The sequence below is a fragment of the Eschrichtius robustus genome, chromosome 11, assembly GCF_028021215.1.
Source record: "Eschrichtius robustus isolate mEscRob2 chromosome 11, mEscRob2.pri, whole genome shotgun sequence".
Lineage (NCBI taxonomy): Eukaryota > Metazoa > Chordata > Mammalia > Artiodactyla > Eschrichtiidae > Eschrichtius > Eschrichtius robustus.
This window is the reverse complement of record NC_090834.1, coordinates 86796445-86818874: the sequence shown is the minus strand read 5'-3', so window position 1 is coordinate 86818874 and position 22430 is coordinate 86796445. Positions and strand designations below refer to the sequence as shown.

The 22430-nt window shown below is 32.8% G+C and overlaps 1 protein-coding gene across 2 annotated transcripts in view; it reads right to left on the bottom strand.

Annotated features, from left to right (window-relative positions):
- Nucleotides 1-22430, bottom strand: part of ELP4 (elongator acetyltransferase complex subunit 4) — a 221601-nt gene that overhangs the window by 179658 nt on the left and 19513 nt on the right. For both annotated transcript variants that reach the window (XM_068555179.1, XM_068555180.1), the window contains exon 3: nt 21513-21634. In XM_068555179.1, the coding sequence (XP_068411280.1) occupies nt 21513-21634 (122 nt within the window). The remainder of the gene's footprint in view (nt 1-21512; nt 21635-22430) is intronic.

The following is a 22430-nucleotide window of genomic DNA, read 5'->3' as shown; positions in this document are numbered from 1 at the left end:
AATGGTTCTAATTTTAGTATTGATAAAACAGATGCTCATTTCCTAAAGCTAAGGATGAAAATGTTCAAAATATGTATAGAAAGTACACTCTTGTAACATCCATCCAAAGGTGATATGTATAAGGTTTATATAAGGTTATATATATAAAGGTTTTCATATATATAAATAATAAATATATATATACATGTATACAGATATGTATCTTTAACTGAAATAAAATTCACATAAAACAAAATTCATCATTTTAAGCATTTTAAAGTATACAGTTCAGTGATTTTTAGTATATTCAGAGTTATGCAAATATTACCACTTTCTACTTTCAGAACATTTTCATCACTCCCAAAAGAAACTGCATACTCACTAAGCAGTCACTCCCCATTCCCCCTTCTCCTAGTCCCTGGCAATCATTAATCTACTTTCTGTCCCTATGGTTTAGTCTATTCTGGACATTTCATATAAACAGAATTATATAACACATGGCCTTTTGTGTCTGGTTTCTTTCACTTAGCATGGTGTTTTCAAGGTTCATCTATGTTGTAGCATGTATGAATATTTCATTCTGTTTTATGACTCAATAATATTCCATTGTATGGATATGTCACATTTGTTTATCCATTCATCAACTGGTAGACATTTGGATTGTTCCCACTTTTTGGCTATTAAGACTAAAGTGGCTATGAATATTCATGCATGAGTTTTTCTGTGAACATATATTTCCAGTTCTCTTGGGTATATAGCTAGGAGAAGAATTGCTGGGTCATAGGGGAGCTCTGTTCAACTTTTTGAGGAACTACAAAAATGTTTTCCACAGTGGCTGCACCATTTCATATTCCTACCAACGATGTTTGCAGGTTCCAATTTTTTCACATCCTCTCTAACACTTTTTCTTTTTTTTAAAATAGCTATCCTAGTGGGTGTGAAGTGGTATCTTATTGTGGTTTTGATTTGCATTTCACTAATGACTAATGATGTTGAGTATCTTTTCATGTGCTAGTCTTGGCCATTTGTATATCTTCCTTGGAAATATGTCTATATGTCCTTTGCCCATTTTTTAATTGGGTTGTTTATGTTGTTGAGTTGTGAGAGTTCTTTATTTATTCTGGGTATTAGACCCTTATCATGTACATGATTTACAGATATTTTCTCACATTCTGTGGTTTGTCTTTTTTACTTCTCAGCAGTGTCTTTTTTTTTTTTTTAACATTTTTATTGGAGTATAATTGCTTTACAATGGTGTGTTAGTTTCTGCTTTATAACAAAGTGAATCAGTTATACATACACATATATCCCCATATCTCTTCCCTTTTGTGTCTCCCTCCCTCCCACCCTCCCTATCCCACCCTTCTAGCTGGTCACAAAGCACCGAGCTGATCTCCCTGTGCCATGCAACTGCTTCCCACTAGCTATCTATTTTACATTTGGTAGTATATATATGTCCATATATACACTACCACTCTCTCACTTTGTCCCAGCTTACACTTCCCCCTCCCTGTGTCCTCAAGTCCATTCTCTAGTAGGTCTGCGTCTTTATTCCCGTCTTGCCCCTAGGTTTTTCATGACTATTTATTTATTTATTTTTTAGATTCCATATATATGTGTTATCAGCAGTGTCTTCTGATGCAAAAACTTTAATTTTGATGACGCCCAATTTATTGTTTTTTTTCTTTTGTTGCTTGTACTTTTGGTGTCATATTTAAGAAACTGTTGCCTAATCCAAGATCAAAGAAAACAAAGCTCAAAGAAAACAAAGGTCAAAGAAAACCTTTGTTTTCTTCTAAGAGTTTTAGATTTAGCACTTCCAGACAGAAAAAAGAGAAAATACAGCAGAGGAAAATATCAAAGAAAGAATCTAAGAGAAATTTCCAGAAGTGAAAAATATGACATTTTAGATTTAAAATCCTATGGAGTACTCAAACTGTGAATGAAAATAGACCTACATCAAAGCACATAATTCTGACATTTTAGAACAAGAGGGACAAAAGAAAATATCTGAAAAGCTTCCAGGGGTTGGGTGGGGACAGGTCAGGAATATGAATGGCATCAAACTTTGCAAACGCAACATTGGACTTTACAGAGGGAAGTTATTTCTAGCCTAGTGTTCTACAGTCAACCAAACTAATGTAAAATTTTCAGACGTACAAAATTTAAAAAAAAAACAACTCTATCATCTCACACTTACCCTCTACTTCCATTCATTCTCAAAGGCAACTGCTAGGATGAAGAAGGGAAGCACCAGAATAACAGCTATGTAGACAGCCTAGAGAGCAAACAATCCATTTGGGAGAAGAAGATGGAGAAGTCTAGGGACATGATGCTTAAACACATTAGGGAGGAGTTTCAGGGCTTTAGCGGAAAGTTTGGAGATGAACTAATAATTGATACAGTTGAAAAAAATGAGGCAACGATTAACTTCAGAAAAAATAATTGGTGTACCAAAAAAGGGGATACAAATATAATTATAGAATGTTAAATACTGTAACAAATAAATTGACACAACGTAAACACTGAATAACTGACTTGACCAGGGAAGACAACTTAAATATACTGAAAGGAGAAACAGAGACATAAAGAGAATGTGTGGTATTAAATGAGAACTAAATCTTCATATTTTATCTATAAATAGACACAAAAACTTAAAAAAAAAAAGCAATACAGAAATAATAAGGCAAATAAGTGCCATAAGAAAGAGCTGATGGTGGTCTATGCACACCCCACCAACCCCAAACTCATTTTTATATCAATATTAAAAGGAACACCTCCCACCAATGTTAGGCATTTCAAAACAATTTATTTTGCAGTATTGAGTGAGTTATGGAGTCTCAAAGGGCCAATTAGGTATACTATCTTTCTTCTAAGGAAAAACAGCTTAAATATTTCTTATTCCATGAAGTACTGTTTTTGTATTAAAACCATCAGATTAGAAGAGTGATTGGTGCTTGAGACAAAGAAAGCTCTTTTGGGAATATCCATATATGATGATGACTATCCAATCCAAAAAACCCTCTCTGAAGTGAAGTTGCAACATTAAAGGAAAGAAATGAAGTAGAGGATATAGCAGTCTACCCCACTCCCCCCATCTCTCCTCTTCCATTTTATTAACTACAAATGTTTCTTCCTTGCAAACTGAATGTACATATTGCATTCACTACAAAATTCAACACAACAAAAAGCATGTGACTTTGTATCATTGCTAGCATTGCCAGCATTATTCCTAGAGTAGTGTTTTAGAAGTCTCAACTTAAAAAAAAAGTCTATATAAAAATTCTTCATATGTCTTTATTTAGATAAAAAAGACTTCTCAAATTTCAGTGATTCCACTCTGAGATGCTTAAGGGTAGGGACTATGTCTTAGTCTCTTTTCATCATTAACACCTGCTATGGACTGAATGTTTATGTCTTTGCAAATTCTTATGTTGAAACTCTAACCCTTTAATATTATAGTATTTGGAGATAAAGCCTTTAGGGAATTAAGGTTAAATGAGGTAATAAGGATGGGGCCATGATTCAATAGGATTAGTGTCCTTATAAGAAGAGACACTAGAGATCAAGCACTCTCTCTCTCCCCACACACGCAAAAAGGAGCAGTCATGTGAGCACACTGAAAAGGTGGCCAGCTACAAGTCAGAAAAAGAGCTATCACTAGAAACTGAATCAGCATGCACCTTAATCTTGGACTTCCCACCCTCCAGAACTGTGAGAAAATAAATTTCTGTGGTTTAAGCCACCCAGTGTCTGATATTTTGTTATGGTAGCCCAAGGTGATGAAGATTTTGGTATTGAAAAGTGGTATGCTGCTGTATCAAATACGTAAAAATAGAAATGTGGCTTTGGAACTGGGTAATGGATAGAGGCTGATGAGTTTTGAGGTACATGCTACAATTATGGATGTTAAGTGTGATTCTGTTGAAGTTTCATAAGGAAATGAACATATTATTCGAAACTGGGGAAAGGTGATCCTTGTTATGAAGTGGCAAAAAACTTGGCTGAACTGTGTTCTACTGTTTTGTGGAAGGTACAACTTGTGAGTGATGAAACTGAATATTTAGCTGAGGAGATTTCTAAACAAATTTCTGAACAGCTTGGTTCCTCCTGAATGCTTATAGTAAAATACAAAAGGAAAGAGATAAATTAAAGAAACTGATAAGCAAAAAGGAACCAGAACTTGAAGATTTGAAAAATTTTCAACCTATCAATATTGCAAAAAATAAGAAAGCTTGTTCTTAAAGTACACTAAGGGTTTGGCTGAATAATCATTTGATAAAGAGATCATGGGTACAACTCTTAGGCTTAATCAGCTATCTCACAGAAGCGAGGAATAGAGATGGGATTATACCAGTAGAGAGGCCGCCAGTTTGAACTAAAGGGACTACAGAAGGCAAGATGGAATTAAGGAATTCTTTGACTTTACAGGACAAGATCACAGAGCTATTTGGTTTCAAACATGCACTATCCTTCAAGAAAAGGGACTTCCCTGGCAGTCCAGAGGTTAAGTCTTCGCCTCCCAATGCAGGTGGTGCAGGTTCGATCCCTGGTTGGGGAGCTAAGATCCCACATGCCTCATGGCCAAAAAAACCAAAACATAAAACAGAAGCAATATTGTAACAAATTCAATAAAGACTTTTAAAATGGTCCACATCAAAAAAACTTAAAAAAAAAAAAAGAAAGAAAAGAGAATAAGGACCCCAAAACTGATTCAGAGATCATCAGGGCTGCCACTCCCACCACAGGCCTGAAGTGCACAGGCCTGAGGGATAAGCCCCCACCTCGGTTTACAAGGGTGCCCCGCCCAGCTGAAGGGGCATGATGTTTCTACCCCAGTGGGCCTAGAGGGCAGAGGATTGAACCAAAGAGACTTATTCTTGGGCCTTAAGATCTAATGAAATTTGCTTTGTTAAATTTTAGACTTGCTTGGGATCCATCAACCATTCCTTCTTTCTGATTTCTCCCTTGGATTTGGAATGTTTCTCCTATGCCTGTCCCACCACTGTATTATGGAAGCACATAACTTGCCTGGTTTCACAGGTTCACTATTGGTTTTTGGGTTGGACTAAATATATTTTGCATGCAAGAAGAACATGTATTTTAGGGGGGGACACAAACATTCAGTCCATAACACAGTATCTGGCACACAATAAGCATTCAATAAATGTTTGAGAGTGAAATAAATGATCGCTAACAAATTTCTGTTTCCAATCATTCTGCAATTTCTGGGCCTAGATTTTTAACTGCCTTCTGAATATTCTACCTGAATGTTCGACTGCATGTCAAACTCAAAGTACATAATAAGTCAGGTTATTGTCTTTCATTCTTCTTTTCTCCCTTTCTCTCAGCTCTGCCTCCTCCTTACTTTCTCTACAATTATTTCCTCAGTCATTGAAGACTAGTTAATTCCCTCTCCTGGCTCAGGGCAGCATGCACCCATAGACCTCTCAGTTAACCCTTAAATATCTCAGAAAGAAGATATGATTGTACTTTGAACCTTCTTTCATACTATTCTCTTACAAAGTGGACAATGTGCGCACGAGAATTGTTAAAATAAAATTCAAAAAATGGTCACACCAAATGTTAAAAAGAAAGCAGGCAACTGGAATTCTTATACACTGCTGGTGAGAATGCAAAATTGCACAGGTACTTTAGAGCAGAGTCTGGAAATTTCTCTAAAAAGTGAACACTTTCAATATGATCCAGCAATTATCTTCTTAGGTATTTGCTAAAGAGAAATAAAAACATGTCCATACAAAGACATGTACGTGGATGTTCACACAACTTCATTTAATAGTCAAAAGTGGAAACCCAAATGTCCATCAACTGGTAAATGGCTAAAAAAATCAGTTAAAGAAAGAAACTCTACTGATATATATAGGAATATGGTTAACCTAAAAAGCATTATGTTAAGTGAAAGAAGCCAGATACAAAATATTATGTACTGCATGATTCCACATATGTAAAATTCTACAAAAAGCAAACTATAAAGATGGTAAGCAGATTAGAGGTTACTAGGGGCCAAGAAATAGATTAGCATTAGATATCTCAGCAACACTGGATTTTAAAAGACAAGGAAAAAATGTCTTCAAAATACGAGGAAATCTGATATTAAACCCAGAGTTCTCCATCCAGGAAAACTGCCTATTAACCATAAGTGCAAAATATTTTTTAAAAGGTATATAGTGTTTCAAAAGCTTACCTACAACAAACCTTTTCTGAAAAAATTATTTGAAGATATAATTCAGCAGTATAAAAAAGGAATAAAGAGGTAGAAAGTGTAAAAATAAAAAATGGTAACACTTTTTAATACAATGAAGACATATATATTGTTTATCAAGCATAAAATTTTTTTAATGTATTTTATTTTATATAACTGTTAGATGGCTGTCATAAAAAAGATAAGAGATAACAAGTTTTGGCAAGGATGTGGAGAAAAGGGAACCCTTGTACACTGTTGGTGGAAATGTAAATTGGTGCAGCCACTATGGAAATCGGTAATGGAAGTTCCTCAAAAAATTAAATATAGAACTACCATATGATCCAGCAATTTCACTTCTGGGTATATATCTGAAGGAAATGAAATCATTATGTCAAAGAGATATCTGTAGCCACGTCACTGTAGCATTTTTTATAATAGTCAAGACATAGAAACAACGTAAGTATCCATCAAAAGATGAATGAAGAAAATGTTTTAGATATATAATATTATTCAGCCATAAAAAAAAAATGAAAGGAAATCCTCCCATTTGTGACAACATGATGGACTTGAGGGCATCATGCTAACTGAAATAAGTCAGATGAAGAAAGATAAATGCTATATGAGCTCATTTATATGTGGGATCTAAAAAATCTGACCTCATAAAAACAGAGAATAGATTGGTGGTTGCCAGAAGCAGGGAAATGGGCAATGGTGGTCAAAAGGTACAAACTTCCAGTTATAAGATAAATAATTTCTGTACATGATAAAGGTACAGCATGGTGACTATAGTTAACAATACTGTATCGTATATTCGAAAGTTGCTGAGAGAGTAGATCTTAGAAGTTCTCATCACAAGAAAAAAATTGTAACTGTGAGGTGATGGATGTTAACTAAACTTATTGTGGTAGTTATTCCACAATATATACATATACCCAAACATTATGTTGTGCACCTTAAAATAATACGTTATATGTCAATTACATCTCAATAAAACTGGTGGGAAAAAAGACTTGCTGCGAAGAGAATAAAAAGCAGAACAAGAAAGTTAAGGACTAAACATGAAGAAAAGGAAGGAACTAAAAATGTGACATGATACTGAGGAATGGAGGGAATGTAAGAAATGAAATCCATTTTCCTGTTCTCTTCAAGTGAAAGTGAATGATTAGATATACCAAGAAATGACATTTTGGGGAAAAAAAATATTCTGGTACTTTTGTCTTCTAATATTCAGAAATTTCTGTAAGAGTTTGTATTCAATATGTTGTTAAATTTGTAAGCCCTAAAATTTTTGAAGTATGCCATCACCTACCCTGCTCACGGTGAATCATTGACCCTATCAGAGATGACCACTGTATCTGTAATCTCTACCATTTGTTGCAATGCCTGTATCTAATCAAACAAAAAATTTAATCGATGTTTTGATAAAATGTCTATTTTGAGAGAATGCTAAGAATAAGCTCTTTAATAATCAACTATTACAGCCGTCAATCACAGATCAGCATCCTCCCTCATACTTTCGAAAATCCCCCGTCTTGATTTCTAACCCAGTGTACCAATAGAACACATCAAATATGGTTGTTATATCCTTGTTTCCTAAGAGGAAGAATATACATCAGATTTTTTGTTCTTTTCTGCAATGTGGTGCTTACAGTTCCCATACATTTGGTAACAAGGATCATAAATAAATAAAAATAAAAAGCAGGCATCATAAGTTCCCCACAGAAGATAGTATGGAAAGTATAAAGTGTCTCTCTTTTAATCAAATACATCAAGTTAGAAAATTAACAAGCATAAAGAAATTGGCAATACCTTTGGACAAAAACAACTATTTATTCGACTTTTTAAAAAAGCTATATGAAACGAAATTATTACAAACTTTCAATACCAAAGTATACTCCAGTATTTAAGTTTTATTTTTTTCACCAGAAACACTTATCCTTATCCATAAGATGCTGTAGATATATTTCTTCCCTTTTCAACTCATGTCATTCTGTGCTTACTGCTTTATTATTTTGTGGTCTTTGTTTTGGCAGATGCACAAGCAAAATCTGATTCCAACAGTTTGACCCTTCTCACTTTTTATGTTCTCTAGGGCATAATAAAACCCAAGATACAATCCCTCAGCAGTTAATGAAGCTTAACCTCCCACCCTCTTAATTACCAATGCATTACACCAACTATGGGCATCATATTCCTCTCTAAGCTATTTTACAATTCAGCAGAAGTACTACTGAGCTATTATGTAGCAACATAATCCATGCAGCATGAGAAATCCTTCTTAAAAATAAAATCTTTTGATCCTTGCAGGTTTTGGTAACTGTATAATTAATACTACTTAAGCATTATGCATGTATTGGTAAGTATATTATACTGCATCAGTAAGTATATTACTTTGTTGACTTATGAGGGTTTTTGGAGGGAATACTTATTTTCTGAAAGTTGGAAAGAGAAACAAATCCAAAGATATTACTGATTATCATAATTTGAATACAAACATGGTCCAAATATTTAACCTGAATATTTATTTAGTAAAGGTATGTTCTCCACATTATCTTCATTTAACTATTCAAAAGTATGGGGGGAGCATTCAGAAATGTAGACTGCAGGGAGTAAGTTAGAAGGTCCTGGGGTGTAGTTGATGTTACATGTTTTTAAAACTCATAGATTTTAAGATTAGTAATGAGTGAATTATCTTGTTTTAAACCAAATGCAGTACAGATTAGGGGACATCTTAGTACAATTTCAGATATTTTTTCTTGAATATAAAGATAGAAAAATTACTGCTATTACAAGAAGGATGGTGAAAAACACTTTCACATCAGTATACAAAAATTATTTTAACTAAACTCCCAAGTTAAGCAACTGACAAAACTGATGCTTGTAATTTGGCAAGCAAATCACGTTTCTCCTTAAAATGTAAACCAGAAATGTGTTGAGAAGGCTGGACAAACCTCTCTTTCAATTTTCTTGACTAAGATAGAGGGAAGGAGCAGGATACATGAAGAAAAGGAAATGGAAGTCTGCACTAGAAGTATTCAGAAATGAAGAGAAAGAGTTGCATTAAGTTTAATAATAATAATAATATCTTCAATTAAATGCAAATATAATTTAATTATTTTAAAACATTACATTCTAAACCATCACATTTTTAAGAGCACCAGTCATAGAAGGATCTCAAAGCAATTTAGACATGTATTAACCTCTGAGTTCTACTGCAATCTAGTAGTGAGAATGGGAAAATGAGGTACAGGCAAATTTACATTCCTTATCTAGCAATATGCAATGCTAACACCATAAACAGCACTCCTAGTCTTGACCAAAGCAGCCACAGGTTTCAGTACTGTCTATTGATGGCATTGACTTAAAAGGAGTTTAAGCGGAAATGCACTGAGTGTCTTGGCATTCTGATATTAGCTTCTGTAATTATTTTCTCACATATATAAAAAAAAAAATCAAAACTGTCAAGCTGTTAAGAACAAGTCTCCATGAGGTCTATATTAATTTTATCAATTTTCCTCAATAGATCAACTTAGATACAGAATTTATGATTTTATAAATCAAAACCTAAGGGCTATATTACATATTCCTTCAAAACAGTCTCTTTACTTCAAACTGACTTCTTAAGAAGAAAGCTTAAAATAAAAATACCATGTTTTTACTTATAGAGAGGCAAGAATGCACTGTTGGAATCTATTAATACTTTTATCCATAAAAATTGGAGTTTTCCTTTCTAGGTTTTTTTACAAAGTAAAGTTCTTATATTCAATGATGTCAATGTCTAATCTGGCTCTGACTGCACAACCAATAAAACTCATACTCAGAGAGATAATACAAGTTAAAGTGAAGACAGCTACTAATTAGGTAACTACTATTGTTAAAAATGTGAACTTCTGTGTGTGTATATGTACTATGTATGTGTGTGTATACATACACACATGTATATGTGTATATATGTATATTTTTATATATATTATGTCCCTAGTTATAGAAAGAATAGTGAATGGCGAACAATGTCCTTATAATAGGACATATCTTGATTACAAAACATTTTGTGAATTGTTTTAAAAAGTAGACTAAACTTTCCACTTACTCACTGGTATTAACAGGTTTAGTTATTAGTGAGATTATATGTAATAACTCCTTTTAGTAAATGTTTGCTGTATAAGGGTGTATATTAACCTGTTTTAAGAAAATATGACATATGAAAATCTACATTAAGCAAACAAGTTATGCAATAATAAGTTATAAAAGGATTCTTATGTTGGCAAAGAATTCCTACAAAATTCCTTTAAGTATTAAGTCTCTTAATTGAATATAAACTAAACTAATTTCTAAAAACCGATGTAACCAAAACATTTCTAAATATAATTATTTTAGAAGTTTAGAAAGTGACAATAATCTTATAATTATTTACTAAATCTTTACATTGTTGGAAAAGAAGTATTCTAAAGTTTCATGGATATCTATTGTCAAAGAAATCTCAATTAGGAATGAAATCAGGCATTACCTTCATTTAAGTGGTCCTGATCAGTTAAATTCCTAACTCAGGAGCACACAACAAGTGACCGGTTTTATTTGTTTGAGGTCATTTTTTTTTTTTTTTCCAGAATAAACCCAGCTTATGGAAAGTGTCACAAACAAAAATCCTTAGGATATTGTGGGGTACTAAATGAAACTGGATATCACTTTATTTTTATTAAATTTGAAAACTATTTTCTGTAGTATATTTGGTGTTAGTAGAGTAGAACTCATTCTCTTTTTGCTCATTGACTACTGAGAAGTAGAGGTAACTGGGTAAAAGCATAAAATAGGTTTTCTTTAATTCTAAGCACCCTGTATGTTACAGTCTGTTTTTTTTTAAATTTTTATTTATTTATTTACGGCTGTGTTGGGTCTTCGTTTCTGTGCGAGGGCTTTCTCTAGTTGTGGCAAGTGGGGGCCACTCTTCATCACGGTGCGCGGGCCTCTCGCTATCGCGGCCTCTCTTGTTGCGGAGCACGGGCTCCAGATGCGCAGGCTCAGTAATTGTGGCTCACGGGCCTAGTTGCTCCGCGGCATGTGGTATCTTCCCAGACCAGGGCTTGAACCCGTGTCGCCTGCATTGGCAGGCAGATTCTCAACCACTGCGCCACCAGGGAAGCCCTACAGTCTGTTTTAAGAGATGCAAGGTAAGAAGCTTCACTTCATAGTTTCAGATCTGTTTTCTACTTCCAATTTAAGTCTTCATTTTAATACTCTCTACCATGTTTCTGAAATCTAGCACAGACTTTCAGACTCACATGTATGCACACACAAACTGTAGTGAGAATATTTTACAAAAACAATAAGCACGTTTCAAATGCCTCTGATTTCGTTAATATACCATAATGTGAAAAGATGGATGTGAGGAACTAAGGCCCTTTTCTGCAACTGCCTGTCAGTTTCTGGTGAACAAAACTTAAATTAGAAAAGAAACACGGAAAGAATCATCCCAACACTAGCTGGAGAAATAGCCCTATATTTTGGGGGTTTTCAACAGTAGAGTTATCCTTTCGTACATAATAAATCTTCACAGACTGTCTATTTAATTTATGATCCTTGACAGCATACAGCCTTTCTCCTTCCAAGGTATCCTTTAATGTTTCATTAAATGGGACAACATGTTAATTTGGGAGGCTGATTTTCTTTTAGTTTGAATGGCTCTGGTTTTCAAATTTTGAAGTCATTTATCCACCCCCAAAAGGATTGAATACTTTCTCTTCTGAATACTTTTTCAGAAAAAGTATTCAAAATAAAAATGAACCCTATTTCTAATATTCCCAATGCTGACTTTATATGGCTTCTTTTCCAAGAATGATAAAACTAATAATAGTTCTAAGATTTAAATATTTCTTTTGCCTATAGCAAAACCATCAAGTATTCACAACCATTCATTTTTTTATGGGTTCAAAATAAAATTTTTAAAGTAAATGTGAGGGCTGGAATAGGTGTCTTAAGATTTAGAAAGCAAAACCCCAGATATTTCATTTTTAATTTGGAACTCCGGAATAAGGTAGGCAGGATATCATCCCTATCTTAATATGAAAGGCTAAGGGACTTGTGCAAGGTCCTGTAGCTAGTTAAGCAGCAACACAGAAATTAAAATCTAAGCTCAGATTCGAAGTATATTTCATCTTCTTAAGGATAAATATCCTATTACACAGTGTGGCATTTTGCTATATAACTTAGGCCACTTTACTGCATGCAAAATTCCTTTTTTTTGTTGACTGATGCACAAACATCAATGCCAAATGTGTGTTTATTTTAGTGTTAGATCAAAAATTTCTCATTAGGTAGTGACAGAGAGGTGGGTTTATTTTCCTTTATATTTTTATCTTATCTTTCATTTCCTCGTTGGAAAATAAGGCACATACCATCTTTTAAAAGCTGGCTACAAATGTAGGTCACTGGAAACAGTACTGAGCTTTTGCATGTTTTTTCTTAGTCTTTTTAATTTGCCAAAGAAACTCTAACTGTGGCTGCCAGGGGAGAACTCAGAATTTTAAATAAGCTCTCATAAGTAGCTAGGGAGGGAAAAAAAGAGGGGAACCCTAGGGTCAAACAGCAAATTTCTGGCTCAACTAGCACTGAAAAGCTTATAAATAGCCTGATAATTTTCTGAACAAATAAAATGTTGACAAAGAAGTGAAGGGAACATATTCTGATTATAGCTCTGCCTTCAAAGACCTTTTAATATTTGTATTTATATTATGGACAAAAGATACACAGTGATAAAATAGTTTTGATAGGATGTACATTAAATATTATATAGGCTAGAAAAAGTAAAAATGTGTGGGAAAATGTGTAATGTATAAGGTGTTGAGTATGCATAAAGCTTGCAAAGTGGAACATAGAAGGGCCAGAAAATAATTTTTAATTATTTATAGCATGTTGTATTACTTTTGTTCTGAATCATAAAACTACAACTTTGGAGATGAACATAATTTTTAAAATGTTCAATGATATATTTGGCCAACCAAGGGATGTTTCTTTAACTTCATTTTTATAGCTGTTTCAATTTTTGTCACTGAAAAAAAAAACATGGGCTGGATCTGAGACATTTTTGTATTCTATGTACTCAGAAAGACCAGACTGTACTACAGTGTACTAAGAGCAAACTGACCACTCACTAGATTTCTAATTCTTGTTCCATGATCAGTAAATAACAGATGGATGGCAAACAGACTTAATCTTGACACCAAACTGACAGAAGGAAAAGAAACCTTTTTAACAGTAACTCAAACTTTACATTGTTAGCAAATAATACTGCTTTATCTAACTCTAAATCAATATCTCTGATCTCAATTAAAACCAAGGAATCAAATAAAGGAAAAGATACAAGGTACAGTGAATAAGATCTTAACAAATGAGTTCAATATTTGGGTAAGAGGCTGATACTTTGGGATTTAAAATAATGCTTTCAAATTATTAAGATACACTTTTAACTTTTACTTATGGATTTAAAGTCCGTGAAAAAGAATTCTGAAGATGTTAGACTAAATATTCATACTTCATTACTTTGTTACTGAGTATCTTATTACTATATTAATTCATCAAATATCATATGGTTTATTTTCAATGAATTGAAACTCATTCCATGACATAGATTATTGTAAAGTAATTCATTTTCAATATGAAAGATTTTCTCAATAGTAAATATGGGAAATTTCACCATAATTGATTTTAAATTTGAACTATTTATTTACCAATATGTTTGATGTTAAAAAATATTATATGCTGTAAGCCTTTAATAAACATCAAGGTAGTTGGGACACCCCTGCTGGTAACCAGGTACCTATCCTGGGTACACACTAAAAAATACAACTCTGAAGCTCCTTAAAAGCATTATAACCTCCCACTTTGTTCTAACTGTGGCTGATGTTAGACAGTGCATAGTGTATATAACAGATAAGTCAAAAAGTTAATGCAACAAGTCAAGAATTAACCCTTTGCTCTAGATATTAGATATCTCTTCCTGAATGAATATTACCTACCTGGCATGTCATCACTAAAAAATATTCAAATTAAGTTTTTGAAACTGACTTTAGCGTATTATGAAACAGCATTTAAATTTACTTCTGAAATTTTACTTTCTTTAATTCTATATGTATTAACACATACCATCATATTGTTAAAAATTATGAAAAGGATATAAATAATAGAGAAATCTTAGCATTTTCAAGTTCTTAAGAAATGTTTAGGTGTGCATGTGTGTATATAATTTTTTATTTCATAAAAAAATCAGCTGATCTACTGATAAATGTTTAAATATTTTAACATAAAAATGTAATTTTGCTATATTAGAAAACATTCCATAGAAAGTTTTCATAGAGAATACCCATCACTATATTTGAGATGATCAAGAAAATTCTTTTAGATAAAAAAGTTAACTGAAAAATACTTACCATATGTTTTTTTAAAAGCTTTAACAACATCATGTATATTGTTCTATAGGATTTTCTAAGGGGTGTAACTTTTCAGCGTTACATCTTAATGCTGACTTCCTGAAGCTCTGACTACAATAGGCATGAATGTTTTCAAAGGATGATGGATAAATTGCTGGGTGGTTATATAATACATTTTAGGCAGCTGATGGGCTTTTTATCCTTTACTTGTCTTTTAGTTATACACAGTTTTAAGATAATTATGGTCTATAAGATTGTCTTTTCCCTTTTCTTGTACCAGCAATATTTGCCTTGGTTATAGGTTCCAGAAATCTCCAATCATACATCATAAAATTAAAACTAAGCAATTATAGCATTTTCTCCCTACATTGTATCTCTAAACACTGTTAATGCCTTGGGTTTTGGTCACTCATTTTTGGGCTGTTTGATACAAATAAGTTTTCAGTATAACTCTGAGCTGGGCACACTGAAATCGCAACTGAACATTATGTAGAAAATACATAATATCTATACCTACTCTTATAGGTGCAGAAATTCTACTTCTCTATATTAGTATTCAACATCTCACTTTAAACTTCAAAAGTATTTTGTTCATTTTTCTCAGAGATGTTAAAAACTTTGTCTACGTACTGGTATTATGAAGAATATACATAACTGAAATTTTTATCAGCCATAATTTTCTCATCCAGTCTGTTTTAAATGTGTGAACACTAAACATGAAACATATTGTATATATTAAAAACAATACTTTTTGTACTTCCTTATAGAAAAATGAGAATGGCATATTATTCTTTTAAGTCAAATATTGTTTTACTGTTACATATTAAACATGTAAGGAATATAAGATGATAAGATTAAGAATTTAAGAAACATTGCTTTCTTAACTGGCTGAATCCTTCTACATTCTCATTAGCCAGTAGCCTTGCATGGGATTCAAGCAATTCTCCAGTCACTTTGATCAACCTCAGGAAATTTTGCATCTTTGGCAAATTTTGAAATTGTTTGCATTATACTCAAGAATATTTAACATATGGCTAACAGGAACAGATCAACCCACAAATCTAATGATGAAGGGTGAAAAAATACACTAGTGTTACATGTGAGGGATGTGGGCAGAGGGGCAAAATTTTTAGGAGGGCAGCCCAAAATTTATAGGAGGGCTATTTTTATGTTTTGGCAAATTTGGTTTTCCAGTGCAACCTTGTAACTTCAGGGACTTAGATCCTGAGAATGTGCAAAACAAAGATCCTTGTATATGATCCAGGGACATTAACTATAATATGTAAAGAGCTCATACAGAGCAATGAGAAAAAAAATGGACAGAGACAAAAACCTACTATGAAAAATAAGAAAAATGCAGAAGGCTAACAACCATAGGGGAAAATATTCTGCTTTGCTGTAAACAAAGAAATGTGCAACAAAGCAGTATTTCCCCATCAAATGAACGTTTTTAAAATTATTTTTTAAAAAAAGAAAAGAAACATTACTGATGAGTGAAGATTCTATTAACTCAAAAACTAGATATATCTTCAGAGTAGAGGTGCATGAAATACAAGAACATAATCAAAATTGAAATAGTTTAAAAATGAATCACTAAATAAGTTTTTTAATGTAGGGAAATGTTATGTGTGCATGTTATTTAGCATATACAGCCTTTAACAATTTCATTACTCATCTATACAAGTGATTTTAGTTAAAAGTAAATAATGGCATTAAAATCAAAGAAGATAAATTTTTCCTGAGGATCACACACTCAAATTTATAATTAATTTAATATTTAACTTCACTGAGTACGTTATTGATAAATATTCAATTGTCATGTAGAACAAACTTGCTATTCAAATAAAAACAACTTGTTCTAGGCTACTCATTATAAATAGAAGAATGAGATAACTTTGAAAATGCAGCATCAAATCTGCAATGTTATATTAAGTAAATCTAATGCTTAAGACGATTAGGTTTTTGTGGAGTAATTATAATGTCTTTGATGATACATTCTAAGTGCACAAGTAAAATAGATCTGATGACACTAGAATACATTCTTCAGTTAAAAACACCTATGCTAGGCTAGAGCAAGAGAAACTTTTAAGACATTAAAAATAAATGGTCGGGCTTCCCTGGTGGCGCAGTGGTTGAGAATCTGCCTGCTAATGCAGGGGACGCGGGTTCAAGCCCTGGTCTGGGAGGATCCCACATGCCGCGGAGCAACTAGGCCCGTGAGCCACAACTACTGAGCCTGCGCATCTGGAGCCTGTGCTCCGCAACAAGAGAGGCCGCGATAGTGAGAGGCCCGCGCACCGCGATGAAGAGTGGCCCCCGCTTGCCACAACTAGAGAAAGCCCTCGCACAGAAACGAAGACCCAACATAGCAATCAATTAATCAATCAATCAATCTTTAAAAAAAAATAAATAAAAATAAATAAATAAATGGTCATACCATTTTAACATTTATTTCCCTTGAAATATAAGATGAATTTAAGTTCCAGGAGATTAATTAGCATGTTGTTATAAACTGCATCTCAGTAATAGTGAAAATTCAAATATGGGAAAGCCAAGTAAAATATCTGTCAACACTGAAACCAACAGTACTTTTTATAAAGAAAAAAACCCAGAGATATATCAATCAATGAGAATTTATTTCAAATAATCATCTTTAAAATATTATTTAACAGAACAGAAAATTATCACTAATGGTTTCTTTTCTTCTAATAAGACAGTCTGCATTTACATGGAATGTGACATTACAGAGGAATAATTTTCATAAAAGAAATTTTAAGTCCAATATGCTGATTTAATTATTTTGCCTGAGATAACCTTCATTTAGATATTTTAAAGAGCAGCAGTAACTTAAAAGTTATTCCTACATTTTTGAAATCTAAACATAATATACTTTTTTTCATATTGATGTGAAATAAATGATAATTAGCATTATACTAACTAGAATAGATTAGTGTATATTGGGGATGACTAAATACAGGTTCACTGGGCTACATCAATATTTGAATTTAATCATATTGGGCATATGGTAGTCTAAACTTAGAAAAGCTGATCTGGATCAGGTAAGATGACTTGTTTCCACCCCTTTTAACTGTCAAAAACTGGGAGTCTTTAAACCTGGGTTAAATGAAGACTTTGAAAGAGGTACATGATCATGAGAGTTTTAAGGAAATCAATTCTTTGATCTTCAACTTTAACAAATACTCTAGTGAAAAATGACCTCTTAGAGAATGTGCCAGTGATAGAAGTGCAAGTTCCCCTTTTCCAATCCCCTTCCAAATCAACCTTTCTCACTTTACGAGTGAAAGGTTTACTTCTCATTGTCCCAGGAGTAAACATCTCTGCAGTACCAAACAAAAAGACAACTTAAAATATCTATTTGGTATAGAAAATGTGAATGTTCTAATGACTGGGGAAATTATCCTCTTTTCATTGTTTTCAGCAAAATTTTAGGTGGACCTAATAGACTAGACAAATAATTTAAAGTAATTTATGTTGATAGATACCGTGTGATTTCTTTTTGTGTATTACTCAGAAAAAGTGAAAAAATAATTTGAGGGACATTACAATAACACAACTCTCTCTATTTATTTAACTATGAACAGCTCACATCTGCAAAAGTGAAAAATATGAATAGAGTTGATGCTGAATCCCGTTCCATTCTAGCAATATTCACGCAATATGTCCTAATGAAGCAATGTAGTGTGAACATTTTTATGTCTATTGATACACTGTATGCAACAATAATTGTAATGGCGACTGAAATAAGAAGAAATGTGTTTAACACTTAAAGTCTTTTGAGACAAAAAGTTTAAAATAAATTTAAATATGAAGTTACAGAAAAACTATCATAAGGTTATTAATAAAAATGTTGAACATAAAATGTACTACATTCTGACAAAACTCCATGAGGAGTGAGTGAAATAGAAAATATGAATTCAAGGAAAAAATGATTGATGTAAAATTTCCAGCTGTTAAAGAAGAGCTTGCTTATGTATATACTTCTAAAAATAATGGTACTGACATCAAATTGCTATTATTCAGATTGAGTTGGATACACTTATAAGACTGACGTAAAAGTCTTCAACTAAAAAAGGCAATATTTACAATAACATCTTTGCAACTAAATAATCTCATAATGAAAATTTTTACATAACTTAGTGTACAAGAGGATACATAATTAAAAAAATATTTTTAGAAGTATGAGCGCAAAAAAGGTGGGAAGATCACTGTACTTTACTATCTGGAAAACTGGCCAAGATATAGGATGTGAGTGATAATTGTTCAATGTAGGTTAATAAATAAATGTGAAATGCCTTCTTTGGTTTTAAATGTAATCTTTGTATTTTCAGTAAAATTGTATTAGTCAGAGTTCTCTAGAGAAATTGTATGAACAGGATGTGTGTCTGTGTGTGTGTGTATATACACACACACACATATACATAAATATATGTACACATATACATACATCTCCCTCTAATAAAATTTACTATAAGGAATTGGCTCATATGATTATGGAGGCTGACAGGTCCCCAGATATGCACAGCAAGCTAGCTGGAAACTCAGGAGAGCTGATGGTGTAGTTTTTGTCCAAACGGAAAACTAATGGTGTAATTCTAATCCAAAGGATAGCAGACTTGAGACTCAGGAAGAGCTGATGTTTCAGTTTGAATCCAAGGGCAAGAAAAAGTTGATGTCCAAGTTCAAAGGCAGTCCAGTAGGAAGAATTCTTTCTTATATGGGGGAGGGTTAGCCATTTTGTTCTATTTAGGCCTTCAACTGACTGGATGAGACCCACCCACATTAGAGAGGGCAATCTGCTTTACTCAGTCTACCAATTTAAATGTTAATTTCATCCCAAAATACCTTCACAGAAACACTCAGAATAATGTCTGATCAAATTTCTGGGCACCCTGTGGCTTGGTCAAATTGACACATAGAATTAACTTCCACAAGTCCACCCCTTGCTTACTTGGCACCCATACATATCTCCTTAAACCATACTTGGCTCCAGATGAAGACAATAACAAGGTTGTAATTCCACATTCCTAGCTCTGTCTCCTAAGATTGTCTTATCCTGGGTTCCTCCTCCCTGCACTATGGCCTGGACACTTTGCATGCAGGAGGCTAGGGAAGTTATAGGACTTACCTTGTTTATTTTGCATAACTCAGGAATCACTGTCCTTTATTGTGTGATGATCAAAGTTTTGAAGACAGTTGTTTCATATATTTTGTCCTGTTTTTTAGTTGTTTCAGGCATGATGACTAGTCTGGTCCTTATTAATCTATTTTGGTCATAAGGCCAAATTTAATAAGAGTCTATGTTTTTTGACTCTAGTTTTATATTTTTCTACTACATTATAAAACTGCTCTATGAATAAAGGTTTGCAGAATCTAGTTACTTGCATATATGACTAGCTATTTTAAGAAACCCTGATGAAAAGATGATATTTCTTTTATAATTTCAAAATCCTTCACGTAATCCAAAGAAGGACATGTAAAGTACACTGAAATTTTTTTAGTACTAACTTGTACAGATCAAGGTACCTAAGAAAGGCCTCAGGGATTAGTTTTCAAATAAAAAAATGTAGTTCTCTAAGGCAAAATGTGGAAGTATAGTATAGGCTTTAACATCAGTTACCTAGGTTGGAGGAGGGAAGAAGGAAAAATAAAACACTTTATTTAAAAAAGCATATATAGGCCTTCCTGCCTATGGCTTGGCGAACATTTCCTATATGGCTATAAAGATGTCTGATAAAAAATCTTAGGCTCGGTATGCTGTGGAGTAGGCTGTGAAGAACCTATATAGCTTCTTTACAACAATGATTTTGGCCTTTACTCCACTGCTTCTAGCAAGTACAGTACTGTTCAGAAACTGACCAAAATGATTAAGGCCAGGGAAAAGGAACAAAAGAAAAAACAAAAACATCAAGAAAATATTACAAAAGATTAATAGCAGAAATAAGAATAAAGGAAAACAGGCTCTTCAACCAGAAGGAAATCATTTGGAAAATTATACAAAGCTTTTCTTTTTGGACTTTTTAAAATTTAATAAACAAAGTCTGACCCATATGAAAGAATCATGTTAGTTTTGACCTCAGTATTATAGTAATTTTTATGTGTGGGTGTAGAAATTTGTTGGTATCTGTTGATAGTTATTGTAAATTAGTATTTATTATTCTACAAATTTTTTATAAATGACTTAGTCATTTGTCATTTTGCAAACTATACAGTGAAATGAAAACATCCTCTGAGAGAAAATGACTTTAGATTATGAATCTAATCAAATAATGGCTTAAAATTGAGTTCCTGTTCTGTACAAAGAAATTAAGCATTCTAAAAGTCAGAATTGTCTTCTCTGAGGTGAAAAGTATGGTTTGGCATAAAAAAGATATACTATTTCAAGCACATATTTTAGTATTATTGCTTATTTCTTGGAAGGGAATACTTTCTGGCATTCTCAAAGCAAAATAATTTTAATAAATGAGTACTTCTAATTTCTCTATCTTTCTTCTGACTTACACCTTTGGAATACTGGTAATATAATATCTGACAATATTCTGCAGTTGTTTTTCTTTACCTAGATTTTTTAATAGTTTATAAAGTGCTCAAATCATTACTTAATAGTAATTTTGTTTACTGTCAGTTTTAAATAGCTTATTAATATTTCCTCACTGTGACATAAATTTTAAGTTAAAAAAACTGTCCAAGAACTAATTTTAAAATGAGATTATATGTTCAAATAAATTTGATACTTCTCTTTAAGAGAAAAAAATACATGTGTGGTCCCATTAATGTATTTAAATATAGTTTGTACACATACAAATACATATCTTATTTACATATATATAAACAATATTTTTTTGTGAAATATTTAAAATGCAATATTGAATTAGTATACTCTATACCTGTAAAATGTCAGCAGGGTCTTCCTTTGCAGATGCAACTAACAAAGTATGTCCAGTGACAATTCCTTCTGCCAGGAAATACTTGAACAGCAAAGGAGAATAAATATTATATTTATCCTCTTCTGTAAGAAAGAAAAAAATTCTAGTCAGAATCCTACCATATACTAGGATATTTATGGTAGGATGTTTTTATATTCTTTTCTCCTTAAAACAAGTCTATGAGGTGGGGCAATAACTATGTCTTCCTAAGGTACAGTTAGATAGGCTAAAATACTTATCTAGATAGTCAATGGGAAGTAGGTACTTTTAATAGTCTTTCTGATTCCAAAATCATTCTCCATCTACTACACCACCTCTGATATCCATAAAATTTAGAAGGTTATGTATGATTATATTAAAAAATCAGAGATTTGGTTTTTTCTTTACTAAGATTTTCTCAGGTACTGCACCTCTAAAATGGCCATATTCCCTACCAACCAGTTGTAAACTCACACCTCATTACTTTCATGTCACAAGAATTAAACACTTAGTGTTAGATTTGTGGTTACCAGAGGTGGAGAGTAGGGGTAGGGGGAATTGGATGAAGGCAGTCAAAAGCTTCAAACTTCTAGTTATAAGATAAATAAGTACTGGGGATGTAACTTACAACATGATAAATAAAATCAACATTGCTGTATGTTATATATGAAAATTGTTAAGAGAGTAAATCCTACGAGTTCTCATCACAAGGAAAAAAATTTTTTTCTATTACTTTAATTTTGTATCTACATGAGATCATGAATGTCCACTAAACTTACTGTGCTAATCATTTCATGATGTATTAAGTCTAATGATTGTGCTGTACACCTTAAACTTATACAGTGCTGTATGTCAATTATATCTCAATAAAACTGAAAGAAAAAATAGCCCATTTAAGGA